Genomic DNA, 13,458 nt, shown 5'->3' with positions numbered 1-13,458 from the left:
AGGTGCATCCCACACCAGTTCCCTGGGCCACGCGGGTCATCTGTGCAGGTGTGTGCATGAGGCTCCACCCATCCTTGTAGCCCTGAGATACCACCCTTGGTTGCTGGCTCCAAGGTCACCTGCTGCTATTCAGACAGAGGAAGGGGACCCGCTTGGAGTCTGCTACAGAAATCTGGAGAATATTGAAAATAAAATAAAAGGCAAATGAGGCAAAGTTGTTTACCTTCATCTGCAGTCAGTTATTAAAAGCCACATAAAAGTGGCATTATGCGGTGCCAGATTTTCTGTTGGTGTGTGTCCTACCGCAGACCCTTTGAAATGAGAGGATAATGTATAAAAAAGGGACAAGTTAAACTGTTGGCCTTTGAATCCTATTTAGGTCCTTCCGCATAGAATTTGGCAAAGCATAACATTAAGAAAAAATGATCCTGGTTACAAGCCGTGTGTCCAGGCACACACCCGCCCTCCCGCTAGCAGGAATGTCAGCATCTCCTCCACCTTAGCAATGAGGGATCTGGGTCTCTGAGCACCAGGGCACCTGGTTTGCTGGGTGTGGGGGTCTGTTCCAAACACAGGCTCTGGATTTTTCCAAGGAAAGCATGCTTTCCATTCATCGATGAATTAAATAAGCAACACACTAAAATTTTCAGTACAAAGAGTTTTTTTTTATTGACATTGTAAGAAACATTGTTCTTTCTCTTTGTTACAAAAGGACTAAGTGGTTCTGAAAGCAAAAGTCGAGTCCGTCTGTGGCGGCTGCCCTCGGGGCTGGAGGTGGGCGCGGGGCATCGCTCTGGAGGCAGGCAGATGCCAGGGAGGCCCGGGGCCGGCCACGTCCGGACACTATGCCTACAATACTTAAATGTATTTACACGTCTTTCTTTTAAAAAAGGATTACACATTTTATTTTTTAAAAAATCTAAAAAAGGTGAAAAAAATGAACTTGTACTTTATCTTACACGTTTGCAGGATACACAACAGCAACTTGTCCGAAGAGAACATCCTCCTATCGGTTCAAAACAACACGGGAAACCAGGTTACAAGACAGCTCAGGCTCCGCTACAGTCCTGTGCTCTCCGCCGGCTGGGGCGCATGCAGCCTTGCATTCTGATTGGGCAACACCAAATGGTCCCTTGCATCGACACGATGAACACAAAATAAGGCACATACATCGCAAGAATCAAAACTCTGAGGCTCGGGAGGCGGAGCAGGGGCACATTGAACTAGTCTCTAATTCGCTCTTTAGAAAACAAAACAAAGATGGTTTGACATGTAAAAACACGTTTAACAAAGATGTGAGACAGGAATGCCATGCAGGAGCCTGCAGCGTCAAGGAGGATGTGACAACAGTGACACGGCGGAGAGAAGGCTGGAGGCTTGGGGGTGCCTCCCACCACCGGAGGTGCCAAGTCTACGGAGATGCACATCCCGACAGGACACTTCTCAATGGCCCCAGGAGACCTTCCTGCCACTGACGGTCACAACAGATCCATCGCTCTGAGATTTCGGGATGGAGAGGAGCCACCTGCTGCCCTGGAGGGAGTCTCCTGCCCCTCGAAAGGCAGGAGCAAGGAAAACACGTTTGCAAGGAAAACGTAAAGGAACCGGGCAACCCGGAGAATCACCGGGAGCCAGGAGAAAAAGCAGAGGCACAAGGTGGCGGCTCTGTGTATCCCAATCGCTGCCCGTCCTTCCTCGTGGGCCAAGAGGATAGGGCAGTGAGGGGAGCTGAGGGACTGGGCCCATCCAGGAACTCCCGAGGAAGGAACTCAGGCAGAGGAGAACAGAGATCGGGCCAAACCGCAAGAACGTGGAAGGCAAGGCCAGGACCTGGGGGCTCTGAGGTCCCTGGAGAAAGGAGGCGCTGGCAGTGGGTCACTGATTTGTGGCCTATCCGACGAAGGCAGAAAAGACCTCGCTTTTCCCGTTGAAAAGGGGGAGGCGCGACTGTACGGAGCTCAGACTAGTAGCCGTTTTTCGCTTCTGGGCTCTGTTCCAACGCGGATGCGCCCTTTGATTTGAAAGAAGGCGCTGCACATGGGAGGGTGGCGGGATGTGGAGGAGAAACCCCGGCATCCCTCTGCGGAGCTCGGGGACAGCCAGGTGAAGGCAAGCCCAGTTGTCTCATTTACCTCCACGCTGAGGCCCTTGGTCCAAACCAGAGAACGTAAACATGAGAAAAATGGGCTGGTCCTCTCTTTCTGTTATCTAACATGTTACTGTATCTGATGCTGCCTTTCCGAAGCTAATTTAAACGGCAGGAATAAAGGGGAAACGCCACACAACGGAACCATGGGTCACTTTGGGCAAGTCCAACTCCAGGATCAATGGGAAGAAGACGGCGGATAGTCTGTACTTGAATTTGTTGTTCAAGTTTTAATAGTTGACATATTTTTAAAAGTAAAATGCCGGATCATCCATGTGCCCTGTGCACACACAGTATGCTTTTTATGTGTATCCACGGCACATGGGAAGTAGCTACACTCTTCTAATTGTTTAATCCAAAACAAAAGGACAGACTGAGCCCACAGGAAGGGTTAACTACATAGAACATTTAATTTCTTAAATGGACGCTGCATTTAACAGACAAGGTTTAAAAAGGCATCCATACAGCTACTACACATCCCGCCTAGTCTCTCAAATACCAAAAATGGGCGAAGGAATTTATTCCAATTATCCTTGTACGTGAGCTTTTCCTGTTACAACTAAATTTTATAAATCCCTGAAAAGAGGGTGCTTAGAATAGAAGCAGTCCTTCCCTATGTTAGTGACAGCCAGCTGTGGGATTGTACTTAGCACTACACATAATCAATTCTCAGTTATCTAGGATAAGGGTAAAGAGATGGAACTAATCAACAAATACGGCAAACCTACAAATATTCCCCAAACTAATTAATTCTACGCAACAGCTTCAACTACAAACCCACCTAGCCTCTCGCCAGAACAGAAGAAAGCAGCAGCGTGTCTGCGTGCATCCCTGGGCTCTCCTGCCCCTCCTGGGATGCTGCAGGGCACTGAGCTCGCAGAGAAAGAGGCAACGTGGATAACTGAGAACTGACCGGACAGACCTGCCCCCCAAAGCACACGATGGACAGGGAGAATGTTAAACCCAAACTGTGAGCAAATGACTGACGCTCAAGAGCCCCACATTTCCACTTGTGGCAACTGTCAAAAGTGTGCCCTGAACTGAATCAGGGGTGGTGGTGGGGGGCCTGTCAAAAAATCTGTGATCTATGCGACAATTCACCCACAAAAGATACTTAAACTCACTATCCATTCTCGTGCCCAATGTGGGAATTTAGAAAACAAACAAACAAGAGACAAAACAAACACTGGGCATATGGAAAGTTTAAAAGGTGGCATCAAGCCTTTGGTCAAAGGCTTACCCACTCCTGTTTCCTGTGAGTCACAGAGGAACATGTCACACCCTTTCGTCTGACCTCTCTTCGAAAAGGAAGAAGAACATGCACATCACACATTTATACCGGTTTACTAATAAAGGGGGCAGACTTACAGGGCTTTTTTTGTTGTTTTTGTTTTTTTTAAAAAGGGGGATGTTTCGAGTGTAACAATACTGATTCAAACTGAAATGGAAGACAGTTTCTCCCTAGAATACTTTAGGGTTTTTCAGAGTCCTTTTCCATAAAAGGAATATACTTGAAACACATCCCAAGATGTGAGATGAGATTGCTAAAATACATACAGAACTAAAAAACAAAAAACAAGCAAAAAACTGACTCAATGTAACCGTTTAAACTCCTGAAGTTGTTGGCAGTCCTTTTCCCCCAGAGCCTATTGCATAACTGCAAGGAATTTGCTTTCTTCCGCGAGGGAGGTCAGCAAAGAACTCATGTCCCCGATGGCCATGTTGGTGGTGCTCACAGACAGCGCTGGCAACGGCACGGACGTTCGCGGCGTCGTGAGGCGGGAGGAGCTATGGGAAAGGTTCTGAATGATACTGGGGCTCAGGGCTCCTGACATCAAGCTGGCGTGGTCCCCGTCATCTATGATGGCGTCAAAATCAATCTGCACCCCTTCCAGGTCGTGGCTGTCGAGGCTGTCGACGGTGCTGGTCACCTGGTTCGCGCCCGGGGACAGGAGCTCCGAGTGCTCGGGGCCAGCCCCCTGGAGCAGGCAGCTGGCTTCCGAGAGACAGAACGAGCCAGTTTTCAGGTCTTGCTGACTGAAGCCAAGGGTTTGGTCATAGAACTGACCAGAGTAACTCTGCATGTTGGAGCAGAGTTGATGGGGCTGCCCTTGTGTCTCCATCTTGATGCCGTTGACCCTGCAGGTCTGACTGGTGTCACTGGGCTGTCCTGGCTGCAGAGCGAGGCTGCCTCTCGGCACAGCCTGGCGCCGGCCGCCTCCGTAGCCTGCGCACGGCTGGTAGTCCCTGACGGCCGCCACGCTGGGCGGCGGGCCCCCGAGGCTGGGAGGCCCTGGCAGGCTGCTCTCTGGCCCTTGATAGACATTGGTATGTGAGGTAGCGCTAACCGGCCCCAGCGTCGGCTGCCCGGGGCGGCCTGCCCCCTGGTGGTGCACGCTGTCGCTGAGCATCGGATGGGCCAGGTACCCCTGTCCCACCGGGTATCGGGTTGGCACGCCATTCACCGTGCTGCCCGCTGACTCGCTGGGCATCGCGGACAGGCTAAACTCTGGCTGGCTCCCGTTCCCCTGCAGGCTGGTGCCTCTCAGCTTGGCCGCTTGCATCCCAGCACCGCTGGCACCGGGGTCCAGCAAGCCGGGGGCACCAGGCTGCCTGTTGAGGCAGTTCCCGTACTGCTGGACCTTATAGGGCTGTTCATGGAAGACAGTTCTGTTGGTGCCGGTCCCGCCACAGTGGACCGCCAGGTGCTCGGGCCCACCATAGGCGCTGCAGTGCTCCCCGAGGCTCTGGAAGACGCCCGCTGGGCCGGCCCCGCTCCCCAGGGGGTTCTGGGGGTGGGCGCTCATGTTGGTGTACAGCCCGAAGGCCCGCGCTGGCTGCGCGGAGGCCCGCTGGCCACACTTGAGCCTGGAGGAGGACAGGTCCGCGCTGCCGGAGCTGACCTCGTTCCACTGAATGGGCAGGTCGGCTTTGCTGGCCTCGGGGCAGGGCTGCTCCAGCTCGCGGTACTGCGGGCCAGCGTGGCCGGCGTGGCTGTCGGGCAGCCCGGGCTGCTCGAAGTCGCCATGCCCGCTCCCCAGGCTGGGCCCCGGGGGCGCTTTGCTGTCATCAGAGAGGGCGCTCTGGAAGTGCTGCTCGTAGCCAGCTTGGTTCTGGGCGTTTAGATACTGCACCACGTCGTCGGGCAGGAAGTCCTCATCGTTCAGGCTCACGTCGGTGTCCATGGTCAGGGCCTCCAGGGTGACGTTCTCGGCGATGCTTGGAGGACAGGGGGACGTGCGGAAGTGGCGGGCCGGAGCGCCCTCCGGCCGCGTGTAGTTCTGCAGCACTAAGCTACGCTTTTCCAGGGCTGGAGGCAAGGCCGGAGGGTTGAAGCTGTTGAGGCTGTTGAAACGCTGCACCCTGGGCAGGGAGAGGCCCTCCGAGACCGTCCTCACTGGGTCGCTGGCTCTCCTCACGCCGTGGCCCAGCGCGTCCGGGGGCAGCAGGGGCCGCCGCCCGTAACTGTGGGCTCCCCCGTCGCTGCACCTCCGGGGAGGGTGGACGGGCGGCAGGGTCCCCGCGGACTCCCTGCCGTCCCCGAGCAGGGCCATCCTGGTCTTCAGGCTCATCCTTTCCATGTTGGGCAGCGGCGTGGGCGGGGGCCCGCCGGTGGCGGCCGCGTACTTGGCCTTCAGGCGGTACTGCTGGGCCGGCGTGAGGCTGAGCAGGCTGGGCAGCCCGTCGCACTGGCTGGCCTCGCTGGACCGGCGGGAGGCGTCGGTGGAGATGGGGTCGTAGGAGTCGGCCACGCTCACGTTCTGGGGCCGGCCCTCGGCCTGGGACGCCTCGCTGGACCTCCGGCTGGAGAAGCAGGGGGAGATGCCCGAGGAGCGGCGGCTGCTCAGGTAGGCCGAGCTGATGGTGCTGGCGCTGCTGTCCCTCCTGGTGAGCACGTTCAGCACGGTGACGTCCACCCCGGAGAGGTCGCTTCTGTTCGGGAGGAGGGTCACGGGCCCGCCCACACTGCAGCTGTTACCGGGCTGGGTGCCTGCAGAGAACGTGTGGGAGAGGGGGATTCATGTCAGGATGACTTGATCCAGGCCTCGGCAGAGGGGGAACGGCCACGCGGGAACCGCTGTCAGCTCCCCACTCCAGGCAGCCTCTGTCACAGCCACCCACCTCTGTCGTGCAGCACCCAGAGCCACAGGCACCCGAAGGAGTGGGGGTGGCTGGAGGCCAATAAAACTTTATTTATAAGCTCACGGGCACGTTCTGGGACCCTTGATTAGACACAACAGTAAGGAGTGCCTGGATCAGTTACAGTCCTCACAGGCCTAATGCAAGGACCGAATGCAAAGCTCAGGTATATACACAGCACTGAGTACAGGCACGTCCATAGGCCAAAGGCACTACGGGACTTCACGTCCACACTCAGGGCTCCCTGTGACATCCTATGAAACCGAAACACACAGTCTTCACCTTCGGGGGCTGCTCCAGGCACCCGGTGTTATCTCAGACGCAAAAGCTGACCTGGGCCGACAGTGCAAATGGTTGCCTGCCTTTCTTCGAACCGGACAAACATCAGGGAGGTGGCTGCTAACCTCCCACTTTCAGAAACAAGGAGCAGGCACTGACCACAGATGCCCCTGCTGCAGGGATTTCTTCACCTGGTCTAACTGTTACCATGTCAACATCAGAGTATGAGTCACGCACAGGCTTACTTTTTGTTTCAGCATTATCCCTTTAAAATATGGACTCTCACCCCAACTGGGTTGGCTCAGTAGATAGAGCGTCGGCCTGCGGACTGAAGGGTCCCAGGTTCGATGCCGGTCAAGGGCATGTACCTTGGTTGCAGGCACATCCCCAGCAGGGGGTGTGCAGGAGGCAGCTGATCGATGTTTCTCTCTCATAGATGTTTCTAACTCTCTATGCCTCCCTCTTCCTCTCTGTAAAAAAAATCAATAAAATATATTTAAATAAAATATGGACTCTCCATACATTAATATGTATGATTGCAGCATAATTTTAAGTGTGGTGGAAAAGTTAGCAAGCATAAAACCCAGGGCCCGGTTCCTCTCACACTATTGTGACTGCATTTAAAAGAACCAAAAACCCTGAGCAGAAACACGGTCTGACACGGAACTTACCGTTTCCTATGAGAGGAGAGACGGCAGGGGCTTTGGGGGGTAGGATGGGGTTCAGTCGCGGAAGCATGCCATTCACTTGTTTGAGCCTTTCTAGTTTGACGTGCTCCATCCATTTGGTCCCTGCTGGGTTTCTCCTGGCTTGCAGAGCGAGGGCTGTGGTTGCAGTGGAAATGGTCGAGTCCATGATTGGGGTTTCGTCGATGGCACCGAGGTCTCCCACACCACCTCCTTCGCTCAGAGGAAGGTCGAGCCCACTGTTGGAATAGTTGCTGACGGGGGACTGTTGGCTGCTGCATGAAGACTGACCACCAGGGCTTGGCTGAGATGTCTGTCGGGGTCAAGAGAAAAGGAAAGAAATGTTACCGGAAAAGGAAAAGGGAAAGGGAGTCAATAATGAGAGATGATGCAGATCAAGGCGTGCAGTACAGTCAATGGGTTGAAGGAGAACTATGTTCTGGCAAATGGGGGTAGCCTTCGTCAATGGCTGATGAACCACCCAGTGGAGATGCGGTGGGGAGCAACAGATGGCAGGGAGGGCTCGAAGTGGGGTGACTGACATGACAACAACCATGGAACCCTGTCCAAATGCCAACTCTGCAAACACACCTCCTGAGTTCCAGTCCCACTTCCACGACTTTATTCTTTGGGTAAATGACTTAGCCATCCTAAACCCCAGCTTCCTTATCTATATATATAAAAGCCTCAGTGACCGTTACAACCAGTCGACGAACGACTGGTTGACTGGTCACTATGATTCACACTGAACACCAGGGGCAGATGCTCAACACAGGAGCTGCCCCCTGGTGGTCACTGTGCTCCCACAGCCAACCTCCTGCGCCAGCAAACCTCCCACGGTCCCTCCCCCGGCCAGCCAGCCCTGATTGGCCCCAATTGCCAGCCAGGCCGAGGGACTCCACCTGTACACGAATTTGTGCACTGGGCCTCTAGTCTATAATAATAAAAGTGTAATACACTAATTAGACCAAACGTCCTTCGGATGACCTTCCGGATGAAGCCGGGCTGCGAGGGAAGCCCAGGTCCCAGGTGCCGGAGGGAAGCCAGTGCCAGCAGCCGGGGGAAGGAAGGCCTACTCTTGCACGAATTTCGTGCATTGGGCCTCTAGTCTATAACATAAGGACATGTTATTTATCTTAGAGATTGTTGTGAGAATTAAGTGTGAAGCCCTGAGAGCACACTAAGTGTGTAAAAAGAAAAAAGCCTGGGTAATAGGAACTGATTGGCTCAGAGAGCATTAGCGATAATTATCCTAGTTGGTGTCAGTGCTTGGGTTCCTATATACCTGGGCTAATATATACCTGGAAGACATACTCCATAAGCACACACTATCTCCTCCCCACCTAGAGCCCCTCCGAGCTATTCAGGGAGGGTTTCCCAAGCAATTTGTAATCTCTCCCCTTCCTTCTACACGTTCCCAAAGAACAAAAGATCTCTGGGGAGAGAGAACTACACTGCCTGCACTCAGCTACAGACCACGGTCGTCCCAGGTGGAATGCACAGTGCTGTCAGGAGGGGGCTTAGGACACAGGTTGCACTTCCCGCCACCACAGTACACACACCCGAGCAGACGAACACGTATCAAGTGAGCGCCACATGACCCACTAAGTGTGCTGGGCAACCAAGCAGATCCAAGTGCGAAACACAAATCTGGTCACGAGTCAGACTGGCTTGCGTTTTTGCTTCCGCAGCCTTGGCGTGCCCAACCACCTGCTCCTGCTCTAAGGTTCTCGGAGCAGCCCGGGCTTTGGGTGCCTTTTTCTCTGGATTGGCAGGTCAGAGTGTGTGTGTGTACACAAAATTGTGTAAGTGCACCCAAGCACACGCAGACACACGCTTCCACAGGGCACGAAAGAAGGCATAAGTGCACTTATAATTAGAAAACTGATTAAAGAGGCTCAAACAGTTAAATACAGATTAAATTGCTAGCAAAAAAAAAAAAATGTATCCAGATCTTCTTCAAAGAAGGTGGTGCATGTCTGGTCTGGATTTAACACTCCTCAATATGGTGATTAAATAGTCTTTGAGAACATCTGCTTGGTCGGCCCCAGTGTGATTTATTATGAAAACCTAGACAAATGAAACAATGAATTTCACCATCTAACTCCACATGTCCACAAGCTAAATGTTCAAAACACAGTGCTTCTAGGTTTAAAACATAGCTGAGTGATGTTCTCTATCAAAGGAATAACAAAGCACAAACACTCAAGGAAAAGGAAATGAATAAAAATTAAACGTTAAAGTGAAGACAGAACAAAAAAGAGCAGAGAAGCCGAAATTCCCTCACCTTATTACCCACTGTCCTTAGGAAGTAAGAACAAGACATTTAGGAGCATTACACAGAAGGGATGTTGGTTTGATAGGAAAAAAGAAGAAAGAATTTAATTTTTAGCATGATGATCAAGTCAAAGACAGGCTTTTACAGAAAGAATATTAGAAATGCAAATCTCACGCGCATTAGTAAATGTCTATGAAGATATCTACCGATTCCCTAAGTGTGTGCACATATACACATATAACGGTCTCCTGTGGGAACTGATGGATTCATTGACAGTGAGGAGCCTCAGTTTCCTCACCTATAAAACACGGGGCCTCGTCTCAGCCTCTGCGATCTCTTCTCGTCCAGTGTTTCTAAGATTTAGTTACTTTATAAAATATTTTATATCTTGTAATACCTCAGATATCACTTGACCAAATTGCTGTGAAATTTTATTCCTACCTATTTTCTTTTTAAATAATGGGTGTTTGGAAAGGAGATGATGAGTTTTCTTGAGCCAGAAATACGCATTAAAGGTACAAGAGACTCTGGGTTCTTAGGATGTCCTAACAATACACATCGTTGTCTTTCGACGGCATCATCTAAGAAACCACAAATTCACATTCCTTGTTTCATTGAACACTTGAGGATAAACTGTGGAATGTTCTGCACAATTAGTACACAGGTGGACTTTATTTTAGGAAGTTGATATGTGCTCCCAAGAAAAAGTATATAAAACACAGTTTATGACCCGGTTAAAGTACAGTGATCGGTCATAATACAGATGTAAACTTTTTACTAAGGTGATTTTTAAAAGCAATGTATAGCTACCCACTAGGAAATGATGATAAACCTGCATTATCTGCATTATGTGTGACCAGAGTTACTGTCATTAAGACTCGCAAGCCTTCAAAGACAAACTCACTAAGTCATTAAAATCCAGTAGAAGTCATTGAGTTCTACTCCATTAATTCTGGAATTGTCTGTGCATCATTTCCTGCCCATACGTACTGCTGCACAGTGACATCATTGGGGAATTCATAGGTGTCTATCCGATTGCTGGACTTTTCTAATGTTAAGAAAATGCTTCCTTGAGCTGAGTACAGAGTTGCCTGTGGGTCATTTCCACATGTCTGGAAGTCTAAGCATGTAACTTCTATCTGGCACCTTTCCTCTGCGTCCACAGGGACAGACTACAATCCAGCACATTCGCAGAGCTGACTCCATTAAATACGTGGTCAAATGCCAATGTACTGCCTCTCCTCTGGCAGCTGCCCTTTCCATTGTTCTTGTTGTCTTTTTGAGAACCCTTAGCTGTTTTATTAAGGCACATACTATATAAAGCAAAATGACGTTAGAAAGAAGCTGTAACAGTAGCATAATCCATATAGCCCATTCATCACTAAACCATAAAGGTGTTTGCTGGAGGCCTTTCAACCCCTCCCTTTCTCTGCACCTCCTTGGTTCAGACACCTCTGTGAAATGGTCTCCAGTCTACCAAACCTGTCTCCAGAAGGGCACTAAAGCTGTCGTTTCTAAAAACTCAGCAGAAAAACATAATCCCATGTATCCTCATGCCTACTGCGCACTGCCCTGAGGTCCCACGGCTGGTGCCTGGCTATGCCAGGATCGGTCTGCTCCTTTCCCTGTCTGAGTGTTGAACCTGGCAGCACCTCTTCCTCTGCCTCCCCCATCACGTCCTCGAGCTGCACTGGTGGTGAGATCCCTTCTCAGATGTTCTTACACAGATGTGTGCTAAAGCCCCATCACACGGAGTTATATTTGTTTCTCTGGCCTGCATATCCCACTGGATTATAAACCCCTGAAGAATAGAGACAATGGCTTATTTAACTTGGAGTCGCCAGGGCAAAGAAGACAGAACACCTGTTAACAGAAAGACCCAATGAATGATTTTCTACATTACATTGAAAATGCAGACAGTCATGTCTTTCTGTCTGCCACAAGGTGGTACGGCTGCAGATCTACTTTAAAAACCATTGAGGAAACCCAGAAACTCTTTTTTTTGAGCTGAGGTATTCTCGGTGGAGCGACTTAGAGTAAGTAACCCAGGTCACGGAGGTCACTGAGCTTTGACCTCCTTCAATGAGAGAGCTGGATGCCGTGAGGATGGGGGCAGCCTATTCTCTCTCAGAGCTCTCTCCAGCTCTGCTAAATGACCTCAGATGGCTTTGGGACAATCGGAAGGAAAGTGAATGACGTACCATGGGCTTCTCCGCCTTGACCGTTTTCACTTGGAGGCATTCCTCCCGCTTTGAGGTAGTGTTGCTGAGGTCCTTCTGCTCACCAAGGGCTCCCTGAGTCTGCCGGCCAGGTGACCTGGACTGGGAATGGCTGCCGGAATCCCGCGGTGGTGGGGGCCGAGGATGGATGTCCCCACGCTGCTTCTTGGTGACATGAGCCTCTGGGCCGTGCACGGTCTTCACGTGTTTCCGGAGAGAGCTGGGGTCTGTGTAGCGCTTAGTGCAGCCTGGGATTTTACACACATATGGTTTCTGCCAAATGCCACGAGAAGGAGATGACAGATGGTTAGGAAAGTGATTATGCCCAAGCCCAACAGTCTTTTGTGGTTGCTCACTATATTTTTAATTCTTTAAAAGCACTTCCACAAAGCTTTGAGGTATCCAAATACCTCTAAATAATACAGAGGTTTAATGAAGGCCATTTGAACATTGCCCAGGGTCTAAAGAATCTATCTTTAAGACATCAGTGCTTTAGAGAGTGGTCAGGGAGAGCGAAGGCTATACAACCTGTGTTTATAATCTTGGAAACATTTATCCTTTGAGTAGGAAGAAGTATGGTAGTATCACAGTAGGTTCTAAATAGCTATTTGATGATGACATTGATGATGATGATGATGATGACAGAGGAAGGCATAAAAGATACCCATCATTTAATCAAAAGAATGTTATATACCTTTTGGGAGAGCTCGTGTGAAAAAAATATCTTATGGATGTCCTAGCTCTATGGATGTTCTCAGCTCTAATATCACTCTACCCCCTTGAAAATGTGCTTTTTACACTTAGGCAGAAAAAAATTGCCTACAGATTCTCCCGTGTTAGGTATCATTAAAATACTGTCCTTTGAGTAGCATTACAATTCTGTGAGGATGGTCAGGGCTCAGAACATCCAGAACCTTTCTGACCCTCAGAGTCGTGAAGCCCTGTTAGACTGTCATGAGAGCTTACCCATAAACTGAAAAGGGCTGAGGGATGATGACCTGGACATGAAGATTCCTGGCCTGGGCTCTGCTTCTGAGTACGAAGGTCTATAAATTATTTCATGTTAATTTCATTTTCTATGGGGGCTAGTGATCAAGCCTACAGCTACAGTCACAGAAATTACATGGATGCATAGAGCTGAATGTTACTCAGATTACAGAGTGGCTGGCATTGTATTTCATGACCAATATTGCAATTATGGATTTGTTTACTTGACTTGAAATATATTCATGCATGCTTATAAGAATACATACTTATATCTGTATCTACATACCAGAAGATGAACTATTAGGTAAGCAATAATCATAAAAAGCATGATCAATATAATACATTCATTATATCTAAAAAGATACCCTATCTTATAGAGTGTATGTGTCTGAAAGATGCTTTTCCACTAAAAGCCCAAGAACAGACGGAGTGCTGCCTCCAATAATGATGAAAGGTCCTAATGGAGTGAAGCAAGGACTATGAAAATCATCCTGAAATACTGCAACTCCAAATCTGAGATTCTTTTGGGTAGAACTGATTCCCATTAACTACGAATGACTTCTATTCAGGAGCTCCTGTGATTTGCAGCATGTGTGCGTGTGTGTGTGTGTGTGTGTATATATATATATATATATATATATATATATATATATATATATATGATGAAATAAGCACATCAAATTTTGTGCATTAGGGACAGAAGAATGGTGCCGATGATTAGTG

At 49.9% G+C, this 13,458-nt stretch overlaps 1 protein-coding gene across 5 annotated transcripts in view; it reads right to left on the bottom strand.

Moving 5' to 3' along the window:
• Window positions 1-3,544: 3,544 nt before the first annotated feature.
• GLI3 (GLI family zinc finger 3) overlaps window positions 3,545-13,458 on the bottom strand; it is a 274,177-nt gene continuing 264,263 nt past the window's right edge. For all 5 annotated transcript variants that reach the window (XM_036327431.1, XM_036327432.1, XM_036327429.1 and 2 more), the window contains 3 exons: window positions 11,731-12,021; window positions 7,237-7,564; window positions 3,545-6,137 (listed from right to left, as the gene is read on the bottom strand). In XM_036327431.1, coding sequence (XP_036183324.1) covers window positions 3,793-6,137; window positions 7,237-7,564; window positions 11,731-12,021 — 2,964 coding nt within the window. In that variant the 3' untranslated portion in view covers window positions 3,545-3,792. The remainder of the gene's footprint in view (window positions 6,138-7,236; window positions 7,565-11,730; window positions 12,022-13,458) is intronic.

The sequence above is a fragment of the Myotis myotis genome, unplaced genomic scaffold (assembly GCF_014108235.1).
Source record: "Myotis myotis isolate mMyoMyo1 unplaced genomic scaffold, mMyoMyo1.p scaffold_m19_p_11, whole genome shotgun sequence".
Taxonomy (NCBI): domain Eukaryota; kingdom Metazoa; phylum Chordata; class Mammalia; order Chiroptera; family Vespertilionidae; genus Myotis; species Myotis myotis.
Note: the sequence above shows the minus strand (reverse complement) of the source record. Positions and strands in the feature narration are given on the sequence as shown.